A 16,575-nucleotide genomic window follows, 5' to 3' on the forward strand; every position below is an offset into this window, starting at 1 on the left:
CTTCTCCACTAAGGAATCTCTTCTTCGTTATGAACTCACCAAATCTATTAGTTACATGGCCAGGAGAATTTTACAGGAATTTAAATGTAAATTAAGTGAAATTAAATAGTAATGCATGGGGCTGGGAACATGGCCTAGTGGCAAGAGTGCTTGACTCGTATACATGAAGCCCTGGGTTCAGTTCCCCAGAACCACAAATCTAGAAAACGGCCAGAAGTGGCACTGTGGCTCAAGTGGCAGAGTGCTAGCCTTGAGCAAAGAGAAGCCAGGGACAGTGCTCAGGCCCTGAGTCCAAGGCCCACCACGACTGGCAAAATAAATAGTAATGGAATCAGAATTGTAATGAAGGACAACCATTATTTGAGAGGTACAATTGGCATTGTTGATTGTGTGTTTCAGATTTACAGCCATAAAAATGCCTCCCATGCCAGGACTGGCAAAAAAAAAAAAAAAAAAAAAAAAAAAAAAAAAAAAAAGCCTCCCATGAGACTGAATGTTTTTAACCACCACTTAGGTAAATGGGGCAATAGCATTTTGAAAATTAAAACAGAAACGCGTCTGCATTTCTCGCTCTCTTTTGGCCAGTCCTGGGGCTTGAACTCGGGACCCGGGTACTGTCCCTAAGTTTCTTTTGCTCAAGGCTAGCACTCTACCACTTGAGCCACAGAGCCACTTCTGGCCATTTTCTATATATGTGGTTCTGGGGAATTGAACCCAGGGCTTCATGCATGCTAGGCAAGCACTCTACCACTAGGCCACATTCCCAGCCCATCTGCATTTCTCTAAACATCAGCATCTGAAAGAGCTGAATGGAAAAATACTGTCAATTTTAGGATAGTTACTGCAGATTTCATACTATATAGAATCAATAAAACCACTGCACTGGAGTATTAATTTGTCAAAGGACTATTTTAGTTAAGGTTTCAGGAAATCTCCTAAAGCTGCTCCCAAATGATCATTATCAAGTATATTTAAGCCATGGTGCATTTGAAGAGCTTAGACCTTTTATTAAAGGCATGAATGTGTGTCATCCCTTTGCAGGTAATGCAAACATGCACACAAGACTCACATTACAGAATTGATTAGGCTAAAACCTTTAGAACAGATCAAAAAGAAAGCAATATCTCTTAAAAAAAAAAACAAAAAACTTTTAAACAAGTCCTGACTCCTGATGCGACAATAAAGCTCATGCTGTCCTAGCTGGTGCCACCTACCCAGACATGGAGCTTTGAGCTCCAGTGTGCAGTGGGCATATAGCTGGAAGGTGCTACCACAGAACTTCCTACTCCAGAGTGCTGGGAACTAGCACCCTCAGGAGAGCCAGTTCTCATACTGGTCACTTCTAGTCACAGAAAATACATAAATGTAGCCTGGTACTGTAGCTCATACTTATAATCCTAGCTATTCAAGATGCTGAGATCTGAGGATTGAAGTTTTAAGCTAGCCCAAGCAGGAAAGCCCATAGACTCTTATTTCCAATTAACCAGCAAAGGGCTGGGAATATGGCCTAGTGGCTCGTATACATGAGGCCCTGGGTTCGATTCCTCAGCACCACATATACAGAAAATGGCCAGAAGGGGCGCTGTGGCTCAAGTGGCAGAGTGCTAGCCTTGAGCACAAAAGAAGCCAGGGACAGTGCTCAGGCCCTGAGTTCACGGCCTAGGACTGGCAAAAAAAAAAAAAAACCAGCAAAAAGCCAAAAGGGACACCATCCTTGAGCAAAAAAATAAATTAGGACCAGCACCTCTGCCTTGAGTTCAAACCCCAGTACTGGTACAAAACAAACAATAAATAGTTGACCAGGCTGGCCTAGAATCTTGGGGCTCAAGTGTTTCTGCTGAGTGCTAGGACGAGAGGCACAAATACTTCACCTGACTTTGAAGTGTGAAACTCATTTTTGTTCTTTCTTGGCTCAAGGTTGGCACCCTACCACTTCAGCCACAGCACCACTTCTGGCTTTTTTCTATATGTGTGGTGCTGAGGAATCAAACCCAGGGTTTCATGTACGCAAGGCAAGCACTCTACCACTAGGCCATATCCCCAGCCCCTAGTGTGATTTTTTTTTTTAATGGAAAGCTTAATACATGGTTTAAGTATGTGTTTCATTGAAGTCTAATCAGAGAACAGCATTCATACTTGCTCCAAAATCAATTTGCATGGCTGTTTCGTTCTGTCTCAGGAGTGAGACTAGCTTATCATTCTGACATTGATCATAAGCTAACAAAACTTCTTCCTCCTTGAGTTTCTCATCTGTTTATTATAACTCTGATTTCCTGCAGGGCATGAACTTTGATCTTTATCCTTTTAATCTATATCTGAGCAGTTTAACAAGATATCCAGCCATAGAATGTGGATCTAAGACATATGGTAAATGTCAGCTCCTATCTAGATAATACTTGAAATATGTTCCTAAGAGGTTATCCTAAATTAGATCTTGTGAGCTATAATCCCAGCACTTAGAAGACAAACCCGAGAGTAGCAGGTTTCAGGCCAGCCTGGGATATATACCAAGACCCTGTCTTGGGCTGGGAATATGGCCTAGTGGCAAGAGTGCTTGCCTCATACATGAAGCCCTGGGTTCGATTCCCCAGCACCACATATATAGAAAATGGTCAGAAGTGACACTGTGGCTCATGTGACGGAGTGCTAGCCTTGAGCAAAAAGAAGCCAGGAACAGTGCTCAGGCCCTGAGTCCAAGCCCAGGACTAGCAAAAAAAAAAAAAAAAAAAAAAAAAAAAAAAAAAAAGACCGTCTCAATTTTTTAATTAAAGAGCTTGTGGCAGTGTTTGTACAATTTAGACAGCAATTATAATGCAGGGTGTGATTTTCAGATGCTGCCTAGGCTGGCCTGGTATGAACTCGCCTGGTGTGCTGTGGAGTTCTAGCTTCCCACTCAAGGTGTTTCATGGGGGTCACCTAGTTCCCATATAAATAATGGGTTCCTGTGGGCAGTGAGATTTGTTCACACTACCACCATGATTATTATTAAAGGAGCATGCTGGATTTATCCTCCTAAATCATGCAGAACTTGAGTATAATCCCCATATGTGTTTTTCCCCATATTTAAGGGCAAACTTGGCTCAAAATATTCAAGCTAATAAACACAAGTGTAGCTATTGCTTTCAGAAGTTAGATTTTTTGGAGGGATGTGCTGGGACTAAGCCCAGGGCCTCCTGCATGCCAGGCAAACTACCCCAGTGCCAGAAGTTAGATCTGGATTGTGAATCTATGCCAACCAATATTTGAATACTCACAGTAGTACAGAGCACCCTAGAGGAAACAGCTAATACAATTTCTTGTCACAGCAATGTTTTTAGACTGTTTGGGGTGATAGACTTCTTCCACGTCTTTTGGTCTTATAAATGTAAAACAGTAATGATGAGATGAACAGTTAACTATTTAGGCTTAGAAGCTGGGGCTGGGAATGTGGCCTACTGGTAGAGTGCTTGCCTCACATACATGAAGCTCTGGGTTTGATTCCTCAGCACCACATATATAGAAATAAGCCAGAAGTGGCACTGTGGCTCAAGTGGTAGAGTGCTAGCCTTGAGCAAAAAGAAGCCAGGGACAGTGCCCAGGTCCTGAGTTCCAGCCCCAGGACTGGCAAAAAAAAAAAAAAAAAAAAATATATATATATATATATATATATATAGTTTTACCATAAATTTTTTGTTGTTTTGCTTTTTTTTTTTTGGCCAGTCCTGGGGCTTGGACTCAGGGCCTGAGCACTGTCCCTGGCTTCTTTTTGCTCAAGGCTAGCACTCTGCCACTTGAGCCACAGCGCCGCTTCTGGCCATTTTCTGTATATGTGGTGCTGGGGAATCGAACCCAGGGCCTCATGTATATGAGGCAGGCACTCTTGCCACTAGGCCATATCCCCAGCCCTACCATAAATATTTTGAAGTCACTTATTTTTTTAAATATGAACATACAATTTGTGTATGATTAACAATGCCAATATGATTTGTATATGATAGTTAACAATGCTAATATTTGGCACTATGAAACTCAAGTTATCAAGGCTGGGCACATATTTAAGACATCTAATATGTACACACCCTTACCTTATCTTTGTGCTAATTGAACAAAGTCTAAACCTACTAGACCTAGGCCAAGATGCTACAACAGAAACATGGTTTTAAAAGGGGGAAGAGTAATAGAGCACTATATGAGCGTGATTGGACAATGTTTAAATCTACTTAGGAAAGGTAATTTCTAGACTCAGTGTAACTCTTCTTTTCGACATTTGGAACCAGAAAAATCCATTTATATATTTCTGGTGCCAGTACTGGGGCTTGAATTAGGGTCTGGGCTCTTAGGTCCTTAGCTTTTTTGCTAAAGGCTGATGCTCTATCACTTGAGCCACAGCCCTATTTCTGGCTTTCTTGGAGATTAAGAGTCTCACAGACTTTCCTGTACCTTCTACATATCTCAGGTCTCAGCCTCTTGACTAGCTAGGAGTATAGATGTGAAGCACCTGTAGTTTTCTTTATTATTAGTAAGATTACCAGTCAGGGCTGGGGATATGGCCTAGTGGCTAGAGTGCCTGCCTCGTATTCATGAGGCCCTGGGTTCAATTCCCCAGCACCACATATACAGAAAATGGCCAGAAGTGGCGCTGTGGCTCAAGTGGCAGAGTGCTAGCCTTGAGCAAAAAGAAGCCAGGGACAGTGCTCAGGCCCTGAGTCCAAGCCCCAGGACTGGCAAAAAAAAAAAAAAAGATTACCAGTCAGAATGACAAAGATGTGGTGTGCTTTTTAGAAGTCAGATGTCTAATCAGGACCATGCTCCATGGTGGTTACCAAAGGACTGTCCGATACAGGGAACTGCTGACCATAGACCATAGACACACAGAAACTTCAGAATTAGAGGCATTCCCATTCCCGTTGACACAGTCCTTCTGTCTCTGAATCTCACCTGTGTACATCCCACTTAAAACTCAAGCTCTCTCCATTATTTCTTTTTTGTTTGTCAGTCTTGGGGTTTGAACTCAGGGCTTGGATGCTGTTCCTGAGTTTCTTTTGTTCAAGATTAGCACTCCTCCATTTGAGCTTCACTTCCTTTTTTGTTAATTTATTGGAGATAAAAGTCTCATGCACTTTCCTGCCTGCACTGAGCATGGTTAAGAATAGATCAGTTGAAGCATTCAATCTGATTAGTTAAGAAGGCCAACTGTCCAGTTTATAAGTTATGTGTGCTATGGCTAGTTTGAAGCCCTTAGTGTGGTTGTAGAAGTACCTTCTATATCTACAATCTCATTTAGAACAATATATTTTAAGCAGATGTTATCTGCCAGTCACCATTCTAGGAACTCAGGGTACAAAAATAAACAGAGACAAAAGAGAAACAGAAGAACAGAGAACTAGTTCTCTTCAATAAACTCAATCTGGAGCACAAATTGGCCTCTAGAAGAAGTTCTGAAGGATTTGAATGCCTGTTTGTTGAAATTAAAAGAAAAAGACCTGGGCTGGGAATATGGCCTAGTGGTAGAGTGCTTGCCTTGTATACATGAAGCCCTGGGTTTGATTCCTCAGCACTACATATATAGAAAAATCCAGAAAAGTGGCGCTGTGGCTCAAGTGGTAGAGTGCTAGCCTTGAGCAAAAAGAAGCCAGGAACAGTGCTCAGGCCCTGGGTTCAAGCCCCAGAACTGGCCAAAAAAAAAAAAAGTAAAAGAGCTAACAGCTTCAACCAGGTTTCTTCGTTCTGCCTTTCAAAACACTCAGGATTAGAGATATAGCTCAATGGTTGAGGGCCTGTCTAGCATGGAAGAAGCCCTTGATTTGATCCCTAGCATGGGAGAGGGAAAACCTCTTATTCAACAATTACGGTATCCGCAGGTGTCAGTGGTTCACACCTGTAATCCTATCTACTCAGGAGGCTCAGACCTGAGGACTGAGGTTTGAAGCAGGCCCAGACAAGAAATCCCATGAAAGCCTTATCTCCAATTAATCAGCAAAAAGCCAGAAGTAGAAATGTGGCTCAAGTAGTAAAGCCCTATCTATCCTTGAACAAAAAAAGCCCAGAGACAGCACCGAGGCCCTGATTCAAGCCCCGGGAACAGCACACACAAAAGTTAAGAGAGAGAGAGAGAAACAGCTGAGAATGTGGCTTAGTGGTAGAGTGCTTGCCTAGCACACATGAAGCCCTGGTCTCCATTCCTCAGCACTACATAAACAGAAAAAGCCAGAAGTGGCACTGTGGCTCAAGAGGTAGAGTGCTAGTCTTGAGCAAAAAGAAGCCAGGGACAGTGCTCAGGCCCTGAGTCCCAAGTCCCAAGACTAGAAAGAAAAAAAAAAGTTGAAAAAAATACTAACCAGGGGCTGGGAATATGGCCTAGTGGCAAGAGTGCTTGCCTTGTATACATGAAGCCCTGGGTTCGATTCCCCAGCACCACATATCTAGAAAACAGCCAGTAGTGGCGGCTTGTGGCTCAAGTGGCAGAGTGCTAGCCTTGAGAAAAAAAAAAAAAGCCAGGGACAGTGCTCAGGCTCTGAGTCCAAGGCCCAGGACTGGCAAAAAAAAAAAAAAATACTAACTAGTCTGGTGAAATGTATATATTTATCACTCTTGTCAATATAAATTGCACATTAAAGAAACTACACAAGAACTATAACCCTTCTGTACATCACCTTTATAATAATAATAAAAATCTTAAATGGCAAAAAAAAAAGTAATACTAGCTACTCAGGAGGCTGAGATCTAAGAATCCTGGTTTGAAGCCAGCTCAGGCAGCAAAGTCTACGAGAGTCTTTTTTCTTATTTATTGTCTACGAGAGTCTTATCTACAATTAATCACCAAAACTGGAAGTGGCTCTGTGGCTCAAAGTGGTAGAGTGCTAGCCTTGAGCAAAAATGCTCAGAGACAGCAAGCTGGACCCTGAGTTCAGGCCCCACAACCAATATAAAGCAAATAAACAAAAAAATATATCTATTCAGGGGGCTGGGAATATGGCCTAGTGGTACAGTGCTTGCCTCGTATACATGAAACCCTGGGTTCGATTCCTCAGTACCACACATTAACAGAAAAATCCAGAAGTGGCACTGTGGCTCAAGTGGTAGAGTGCTAGCCTTGAGCAAAAAGAAACCAGGCCAAAAAATAATAATAATAATCTATACTGGGTCAAGGTCATGGGGTCCATGGGGCTCCTGAGTTGGGACACATGAAGATTTGTCTAAAGTGGGTGCAGTCTGAGTGCCTTCAGCCATACCTTGCCCTATCCATGGCTGATTCTGAGTAACATCTTTCATAATAAACTACTATAGAAACCAAAACATAAACTATATTGGAAACTTCTCTATATGATTGTAGTCTGACATAGTACTTTCACTTCTGTGCATTTGTTAACATCTTTGATAATAAGGGAATGTTTTAATAACTTGGTTCATTAACACAGTATCAAAATTATGAAAACTACAGAAACAAAGAAAAAGTACGCACATTAATTCTGACAATGTAAACACCTTTTTTCTTTTTGCCAGTCCTGGGCTTGAACTCAGGCACTGTCCCTAAGTTTCTTTTGCTTAAGGCTAGCACTCTACCACTCGAGCCACAGCGCCACTTCTGGATTTTTCAGTGTATGTGGTACTGAGGAATCAAACCCAGGGCTTTATGCATGCTAGGCAAGCATTCTACCACTAAGCCACATTCCCAGCTCTGCAAAAACTTTGTAAAGGTTTATCAATATTTAAAAGTAAAAAGCAGGTGAATATTGGAATTTTTCTTTTAGTGGCAAAAGTTGGGTTTGAACTCAAGGCCTAGCTCTTTCTTCTGTCTTCAAGTGCTGGGACAACAGTGTCTGTAACAAACACCATACCTGGCAGAAATGTACATTCCTAACAACAATCTAGCTAAGGGTGAGAACCACCAGTTCCAGATCGCATTTGTAAGTGCATTAGAGAAGCTTCAGGGCAACAGAAGGCTCTTCCTGACAGCTCTTCAGTTCCTTTTCTGAAAGCAAAATGTAGTACATAGCTTTTCTCCTTGCTTTTCTCCAAGATTCCAAGCCCCAAATTTTTAGAAGGGAATTAGAGGAAGGGGAATGCAAACTAAACTTGGCATAGAAATGATTCTGAGAAGATGGAAGAGGCCCTTGAAAAGGGAGAAGCCATAGAGGCAATTTCAGCATCATCTGGGCTCAGGGACAGGTTGTGGCGCATTAGCGTGGCTAAATGTATTTGCTGTCAAACTAATGAGCCGGGGACATAAGACTGTTTCTTGGCAACTGAGTCCTTCAGTTGTTTAAACAATTCGCCTACAAACAAAACCTGAGTAGTGGAAAGGGTAAATGATCCAGCTTTGCCAAGTAAACTGCCTGCTTAGGGACTTTCTCTAGCAGGGCCTCAGCTAAGACTGTCCCCAGGAGTATAGTTCACCTGTGTCTGAGTCCGCCTCCTCCTCAGCACCTGTGATTCCAGAGTCTCTGGAGGGATTCTTCCCCAATGCTGGCACTACCAACAGCTGGCTCTGGGCGGCTGCCAGCATAATCTCTGAACATGATGTCAACAATTATTTTTAGAACAAAAAGCTACTTGGGCTTCCCAAGAGTTTTGTTTTTGTTAAGTCATTAGGAGGAAATAACACAAGAAGGGACTGATGCTACCACTCAAATAGTAGTGTTTAGATCCCAGGCCCAAAGCAATGGAGCCAGCCAGCCAGACTAAAGCCTCTGAAATCATAAGGCAAAATAAACCTTTCCTCTTTTTTTTTTTTTAACCATTGGAGAGAGATTTTTAATTTTCATAGGAGAGGCTTTGTGAGGCTGAGCATGATTAAGATGTGTATAATCTCTAATTAGGTTCACTCGTGTCCTTTCCTCTTTTAAATTGTTTTCCTCAGCTACTCCCACACTGATTGAAAAAAAGTGACTAACACAGCCTAAGTCCAAAGATTGGGCTGAATTCGCTAAGTGTCAGAACTGGGCTGAGTTCAGCAGTAGAATTCCTTGTCACATTAAGGTACTAAGCAATGCTCACTTCAATGGCTTTAAGTTATAAAACTTCATGAAGAAAGCTGAACATGGCACTGCCCCTCTCGCGTGCTGCCGCGGGGTTTGCTGGGAAGGTAGCCGTAGTCCAGTCACCTTTAAGGTGTTGGAGGGAAGGATTTGGATCTAAATAACCGGTCCAGGATGTGGTTCGAGATTGTCCCGGGACTGCTCATCATGGGCACGTGCCTGGTCATTCCTGGAGTGGCCACTGCTTACATCCAGAAGTACACTAAAGGAGGCAAGGAGAAAAGGGTAACCTATTTTCCTTATCACTGGGCTATGATGGAAAGAGAGAGACCAATCTCTGGAGTCAACCGTTACTATGTGTCCAAGGGCTTGGAGAACATTAATGAAGCAGTTTCCTGATCAATGCAAAAATGACTCAGTCATAGTCGTCAGCTCTTGCTAAAAGATTATCCATTATACTATGTAATGCTTAACAAAAATAAATGTAAGAAGCATAAAAAAAAAACTTAATGAAGATTTTACTAGGAGCCAGAATTTTTCAAGTTTCACCCAGACAAATTTGCACTATAATAACCTATGCCAGGCTAATTATAAAGTTTAGGGACTGAGTGCCCATGGCTCATGCCTTAAGTCCTAACTACTCAGGAGGCTGAGACTGGAGGATCACAGTATGAAGCCAGACCAGGCAGGAAGGAAGGTCTCTGAGACTCTTATCTCCATTTAATGAACAAAAGAGCCAGAAGTGAGTTTATGGCTCAAGTGGCAGAACACCAGTCTTGAGGTAAAAAAGCTAAGGGACAGCATTCAAATCCAGGATTCAAGCCCCAGTACTGGCGCACACACACAAAAAAAGAAAGGTTGGTATTTTATATGTTCTTGATACATTGTATATTGTATATATATCTACCTGACCTAGAGAAGGGAAAGAAAAACAGGGCATAAGATATCACAAGAAATGTACACACTGCCCTACTATGTAACTGTACCCTTTTTGCACAACACCTTGTCAAAAAAATTTGTGTTCAATTAATAAATTAAATTTAAAAAAAAAAAAAGGTTGGGGTTGGAGGTGTGGCTCAGGTAGTGGGGTGCCAGGCAATGAGTGAAAGCATCAGATCAAGACTTTCGAGTTCTAGTCTCAAAAATAAAATTGTTTCCTTAGCTCACAGCTTTGCAGGTAGCTTGCAATGCAGTGGCATAGGCTGTTTTTGTGAAGGTCAGTGCACTCTTTGCTTCAGTGCTTTGTCTGTCTTTTCTAAATGTACCAAGCCCTGGTGATCAGTGTTCATATCACCAAAGAAGTCAGAGTGGAGTCCCACAATCCTCCCTTAAAGGTAAACTTCAATGACCTAAGGGCTTCCCACTAAACTTTTTTTTTCCCAGTCCTGGGGCTTGAACTCAGGCTAGCGCTCTACCAACTGAACCACACACAGTACCACTTCCAGCTCTTTCTGTTTATCTGAGGAATTGAACCCATGGCTTCAAACATGCTAGGTAAGCACTGTACCACTAAGCCACATTCCCAGCCCGTAAACTCATCTCATACTTTCTGTTCTATCATCAACTAATACTACAGCTCTGGCAACCATATTTAAACTAAAGCAAACTCTGATTAAAAAACTACTTAATGTATGTAACTGTGACCCCTCTGTACTTCACCTTTACCATAAAAATTAAAAACAAACAACAAAAAAACCCTCATGACATCAAAATATAAGCTGGCTATGTTACCAACTCCAACAAAATGCCACTACATGTTCAACCCCTGAGACAATGTTTAGTGTATATATATGTATACATATAATACACACACATATATAAGCTGGGTGCTGATGGCTTACACCTGAAATCCTAGCTACTCAGGAGAGGAAGCTGAGATCTGAGGATGTGTTCAAAGCCAGCCCAGGCAGGAAGGTCCGTGAGACTCTTACAACACTAGATAACCAGAAGTGGAGCTGTGGCTCAAAGTGGTAGAGTTAGCCTTGAATGAAAGCCCAGGGACAGCACATAGGCCCTGAGTTCAAGCCCCACACTGACCAAGAAAAAGCAACAAAAAAGAAAAGTTCATTGTTATTTAACTAGAATAATAAAAACTTTAAATGCACACATACACACAACCATATACGTCTCTGAAGTCCTGTAATACGAGGAACACATTTTTCAAAGAACAAAATAAGGAAATCAGTTTCAATCAGTATGCTCAAAGTTCTTGACCTCCTCCTGTTGGAAAGCTTCAAGATGTCCTTGAATGAGATCCTGAACCCGGGACAAAATAATTTCATTAGTGCTGCTGCAATTTTCTGGACCATATGGTGGGTCTATAGTCAGAACCCCAGCCACACAGAGAGTCCTTGGTGACTCTCCCTGTTCAGTGATGGGGATGTGGTTCTTCTCAAGCCATTTCCTTAAGCTGTTCTTTTTATTTTCCAGGTCCTCGGGGCTATGGCCTTTGTAGTCTCCAGACATGAACAAATGTGTCAGTTTCTCTCTCGTTCTGTGGTCTCCTTCGTTCACGACATCAATAGTCTGCACAGAATGTCCCATAACTCCAGTCACAGATAAGCTGCCATCTTCAAGGAAGTTCACAAGGACAATACTTTGGAGGAAAAGTACATTCAGAGCAAATTGGCAAGGGGAAAACTGAAAGGCCCATAAGTGATGAAAGAATCAATAGATTAAGAGGTTTCATCAACCCAAAGGTTACCAGAAGAAGAGGGAACAATTTTCCCTGTTTGAAATTCATTCTTACCACCAAATGCTTTGACTTGCTCAACAAGCATTCCCTGAAGATCCTCAATATCCAAGTTTTTTGCACAGTTTAAAGCTATAAACATTGTAATACACAGAACATGATAACCTAAAATTAATAGGGTTGGGGGCAATGGCAGAGCTTGTACTTAGCATGTGTCTGGACCTGGATTTAACCTCCAGTACCAAGAGAATAAAAAGCCAACAGTATCATTAAATCCAAAAATCATTCTTTGAAAAATATATATCCGCTCACAAAAATCAGTCAAGATTAAAAAAAAAACAGCCAAGCACTGGTGGCTCATCACTGTAATCCTAACAACTTGGGAGGCTGAGGTCTGAAGGATCAAAGGTCAAAGCCAGCCTAGGTAGAAAAGGTTTATCAGCTTTCATCTCCAAAAATCACCAGTAAAAAAGCTCAGTTGGAGGTGTTACTGAAGTGGTAGAATGTCCAATGAGTGAACAAACCACCAAAGCAGAGGCATGAAGCCCTGAGTGAAAACCCTGAGATAGCTCAGACCCAGCTCATACTCGCAATCCTAGCTACTCAGGAGGGTGAGATCTGAGATTGACATTTGAAGCCAGCCCAGGAAGAAAAATCCCCATGAGACTCTTAGCTCTAATGAAACACTCAGAAACTGGAAGTGGTGCTGTGGCTCATGTGGTAGAACGCTCGACTTGAGTACAAAGAAGCCCAGGCCCTGAGTTCAAGCTACAGGGCCAGCAAAAACAAAGAAAACCCTGGAATCCAAAAAAAATAACAAAATAAAGATTAGTGAAGGGCTGGGAATATGGCCTAGTGGCAAGCATGCTTGCCTCGTATACATGAAGCCCTGGGTTTGATTCCCCAGCACCACATATATAGAAAATGGCCAGAAGTGGCGCTGTGGCTCAAGTAGCAGAGTTATCCTTGAGCAAGAAGCCAGGAACAGTGCTCAGGCCCTGAATTCAAGGCCCAGGACTGGAAAAAAAATAAAAATAAAATAATAATAATAAAGATTAATGAAAGAGAGAGGGAGCATATATAAAAACTAGGAAAAAAGCAGCAAAGATAAAATAGAAAATCCTAAGAACAAGTTTATGACAATAATTTTGAACCTTAACTCCTAGAAAAATGTAAATTGCTAATAGAAAATGGAGAGGGGGAGCAGACAGCTGGGTTAGGTGATTTACACTTAGAATCCTAGGTCCCCAGAGGCAAAAACCTGAGAGGATCACAGTTTGAAGCCAATCCGGATTAAAAGTTCTTAGGATCTTATTTCTATCAATAAGCTAGACATGGTGGTATACTCTGTGATCTCAGTAGCTGGAAGATGCTGGCCTCTACCTGACAACAGCCTGTGGCAATACACCCAGCATAAAGCTGGAAGTAGAAATGTGGCTCAAGTGGTAGAGTGCTAGCTGTGAATGAAAAAGCCCTTACTTCAAACCCCTGTACCATAACAAAAGAAAAATAAAAAAGAAATACCTGTAGATATCACAATAAAGAAAGAAAGACTAAGCAGATAAAACAAATGTAACATGGGATCCTGGATCGGATCCTGAAACAGAAAAAGGCTACTAGTGGAAATACTGGTAAAAGCTGAATACTATGGACTTAATGCAAATTATCAGTTTGAACAAACGTATGAGTATGTAAGATGTTAACTAGGGAAGCTGAGTGAAAAATATACAGATATTCCTGAGTACCACATACACAGAAAAAGGCGGAAGTGGTGCTATGACTCAAGTGGTAACAGTGCTAGCCTTGAGCAAAAAAGCTCAAGGACAGTACTTAGGCCTTGAATTCAAGTCCCAGTACCGGCACAAAAACAAACAAACAAAAACATAAAAACAACTTAGAAAGGGGTACAAAGTTATTGTCTATCCTATTATTCTTTACCTTTGTGCACGTTTGAAATTCTTCACTACAAGAATTTCATATATATTTTTTTTTTCTTTTGCCAGTGCTGGGGCTTGAACTCAGGGCCTGAGCACTGTCCCTGGCTTCTTTTTACTCAAGGCTAGCACTCTACCACTTGAGCCACAGCGCCACTTCTGCCCGTTTTCTATATATGTAGTGCTGAGGAATGGAACCCAGGGCTTCATGTATATGAGGCAAGGACTCTTGCCACTAGGCCATATTCCCAGCCCCTAATACAAGAATTTCTATAGCCCATTCCAATGAGCTTTTCTGATCTGAGAGACTAATCCATACTTAAAACAGCCTATTAACCTTTCACTGCTCTGCCTTCACAAGAATGGCAAGATTTCAGGGAAGCAGAATGCATACTCACTTGGCAGAGACTGGATCTGCAGTTAAAAACCATCCTTTATACTCGTTCTTCTCACTGGCTACCACTGTGACTTCTTTATAAACATAATCTTCCCACTCTAAGGGGCTTTTCTTCATCCATTCATTCATGGTTGCCAGCTGCCAGAATCTAAAATCACCATTGGTTGGGGTTAATATATATGTCCCACACAAATGTCTTACCTCTAATCTTCATTACTAGAGATAGAGAGAGAGAGAGAGAGAGAAATCACAAGTTTGTGAGTTTTTTGTTGTTGTTGGTTGTCAGGCTTGAACTATGGGCCTGGACGCTGTCCCTGAGCTCTTCAGCTCAAGACTAGCTCTCTACCCCTTGAGCCATAGCCACCACTTCTGGTTTTCTGGTGGTTAATTGGACATAAGAATCTCACGGACTTTCCTGCCTGGGCTGGCTCTGAACTGTGATTCTCAGATCTCAGCCTCCTGAGTAGCTAGGATTATAGGCATGAGCCACCGGCACATGGCTTTGTCTCAAATTCATGACAAAATACTTAGCCCAAGTAGCTAGTAACATACTGAGTCCCAAATAATGGTACATGTCTATACTGACTGCTACTTGAAAAGATCACTTCAGGGGCTGGGAATATGGCCTAGTGGCAAAAGTGCTTGCCTCCTATACATGAAGCCCTGGTTTTGATTCCTCAGCACCACATATATAGAAAAGGCCAGAAGTAGCGCTGTGGCTCAAGTGGCAGAGTGCTAGCCTTGAGTAATAAGAAGCCAGGGACAGTGCTCAGGCCCTGAGTTCAAGCCCCAGGACCCGTAAAAAAAAAAAGGATCACTTCAGTCCCACCAGTTAGATATCTGGATGAGCAATGCAGTGATATCTGCTTCTAATTTTTAAAAAGGGGGGGAAAGGGAAGGAAAAAAAAGGCCAAATACTGTAATCCTAACTACTCTGGATGCTAGGATCTGAGGACCCAAATCGGGCGGGGAAGTCTGGGAAATTCTTATCAATAAATCTTAAAAAGAAAGTGGGGCTGTGGCTCAAGTGGGGAAAAAAAAAAAAAAAGCTCAGGGAGAGCACCCAGATCCAGAGTTCAAGCCCCAGTACTGGCACCAAACGGGAAAAAAAAAAGGGAGGAGGCTGGGAGTGGCTTAGTGGTAGAGTACTTGCCTAGCATGCCATGAAGCTCTGGGTTTGGTTCCTCAGCACCACATAAACAGAAAAGGCTGGGAGTGGTGCTGTGGCTTAAGTGGCAGAGTGCTAGCCTTGAAAAAAAAGAAGCCAGGGGCTGGGAATATGGCCTAGTGGCAAGAGTGCTTGACTCATATACATGAAGTTCTGGGTTCAATTCCCCAGCACCACACATATAGAAAATGGCCAGAAGTGACGCTGTGGCTCAAGTGGCAGAGTGCTAGCCTTGAGCAAACAAGCCAGGGACGGTGCTCAGGCCCTGAGTGCAAGCCCAAGACTGGCCAAAAAAAAAAAAAAAGAGCTGGGGATATGGCCTAGTGGCTAGAGTGCCTGCCTCGTATTCATGAGGCCCTGGGTTCAATTCCCCAGCACCACATATACAGAAAATGGCCAGAAGTGGCACTGTGGCTCAAGTGGCAGAGTGCTAGCCTTGAGCAAAAAGAAGCCAGGGACAGTGCTCAGGCCCTGAGTCCAAGTCCCAGGACTGGCCAAAAAAAAAAAAAAAAGATTCATAGTATCTATCCTGAAAAAGAAGAAGCCATGGACAGTGCTCAGGTCCTGAGTTCAAGGCCCAGGACTGGGGAAGAAAAGAAAAGCATTAGTTTAGGAACTGGACAAAGAACCGAGGCTGTGGCTGGGAAAAGCCTGGCTGGGAACTTCTTTCCTCTTTTTCCTCTATCCCGAAAAGGTGCCGGACAGCTCCGGACCCCGGGAGGTGGACGTGGAAACCCAGCTCCTGCACCTCCAGATCGCTTCCACGCTGAGCCCCGCTGCGCTCAAAGCTGCCATTCTGCCTTCCTAGGGCCGAGGTTGGCCCCGCACCCGCGCGAGGCCCGCACGGAAGAGGCCGCCAGCCGCCCGCCGTCCCGCGGAGCGAAGCCCTCCGCCGCGCCCACGCTCGGAGTGGGTCGGGCTCAGCGCCTGCAGCTCGCTGCCTCGGTCCTTTCCGCAGCGAAGGCGACCCATCGTCTCCTCCCGATAAACCCGGAACCCGCGGGGACCCACGGACACCCATGGAGACCCACCGGCCACGACCGCACGCCGACCCGCCGCTCCGCAACCACGCGGCGAGGGAGGGGCCGGGGCGGGCCGCCCGAGACCGGCATGCTTTGCGGCACGCGGCACTCACTTCCTTCCCCCACAATCCCCTGCTTCATAGCCCTGGGGGCCAGAGTGAGTGTGTGTGTGTGTGTGTGTGTGTGTGTGTGTGTGTGTGTGCGCGCGCGTGCGCGCGCCTCCCTGCTTCGTAGACCTGGGACCGGGGGGGCGTGGGTGGGTGTGTCCCTGTCCCACCTACCCTCCTGCCCCGCCTTCTCCCTTTCTCTCTCCCTCCTCCCCTTCCCCTCTTCCTCCTCCCCCTCCCTCCCTTCCTCTTCCCCTCCCCCTCCCCCTACCGCTGCTTGAACTCAGGGCCTGGGCAC

The 16,575-nt window shown here is 43.6% G+C and overlaps 2 protein-coding genes across 2 annotated transcripts; one reads left to right on the forward strand and one right to left on the reverse strand.

The window, feature by feature from the left end:
* The first annotated feature begins 9,098 nt into the window (after positions 1 to 9,098).
* Positions 9,099 to 9,356, forward strand: LOC125355998 (NADH dehydrogenase [ubiquinone] 1 alpha subcomplex subunit 1-like). Its single transcript, XM_048352223.1, has one exon. It carries the CDS (start codon positions 9,132 to 9,134, stop codon positions 9,354 to 9,356), a length of 225 nt encoding a protein of 74 aa, XP_048208180.1. The 5' UTR covers positions 9,099 to 9,131.
* Positions 9,357 to 11,079: 1,723 nt separating this feature from the next.
* Positions 11,080 to 16,240, reverse strand: Gemin6 (gem nuclear organelle associated protein 6). The gene is made up of 3 exons (XM_048353089.1): positions 16,180 to 16,240; positions 13,982 to 14,128; positions 11,080 to 11,553 (listed from the first exon to the last, which is right to left on the reverse strand). The coding sequence occupies exons 2-3, from the start codon at positions 14,107 to 14,109 to the stop codon at positions 11,145 to 11,147; spliced, it is 537 nt and encodes a 178-aa protein (XP_048209046.1). The 5' UTR covers positions 14,110 to 14,128; positions 16,180 to 16,240; the 3' UTR covers positions 11,080 to 11,144.
* Between the last annotated feature and the right edge of the window lie 335 nt (positions 16,241 to 16,575).

The sequence above is a fragment of the Perognathus longimembris genome, chromosome 8 (genome assembly GCF_023159225.1).
Source record: "Perognathus longimembris pacificus isolate PPM17 chromosome 8, ASM2315922v1, whole genome shotgun sequence".
NCBI classification, from domain to species: Eukaryota; Metazoa; Chordata; class Mammalia; order Rodentia; family Heteromyidae; genus Perognathus; species Perognathus longimembris.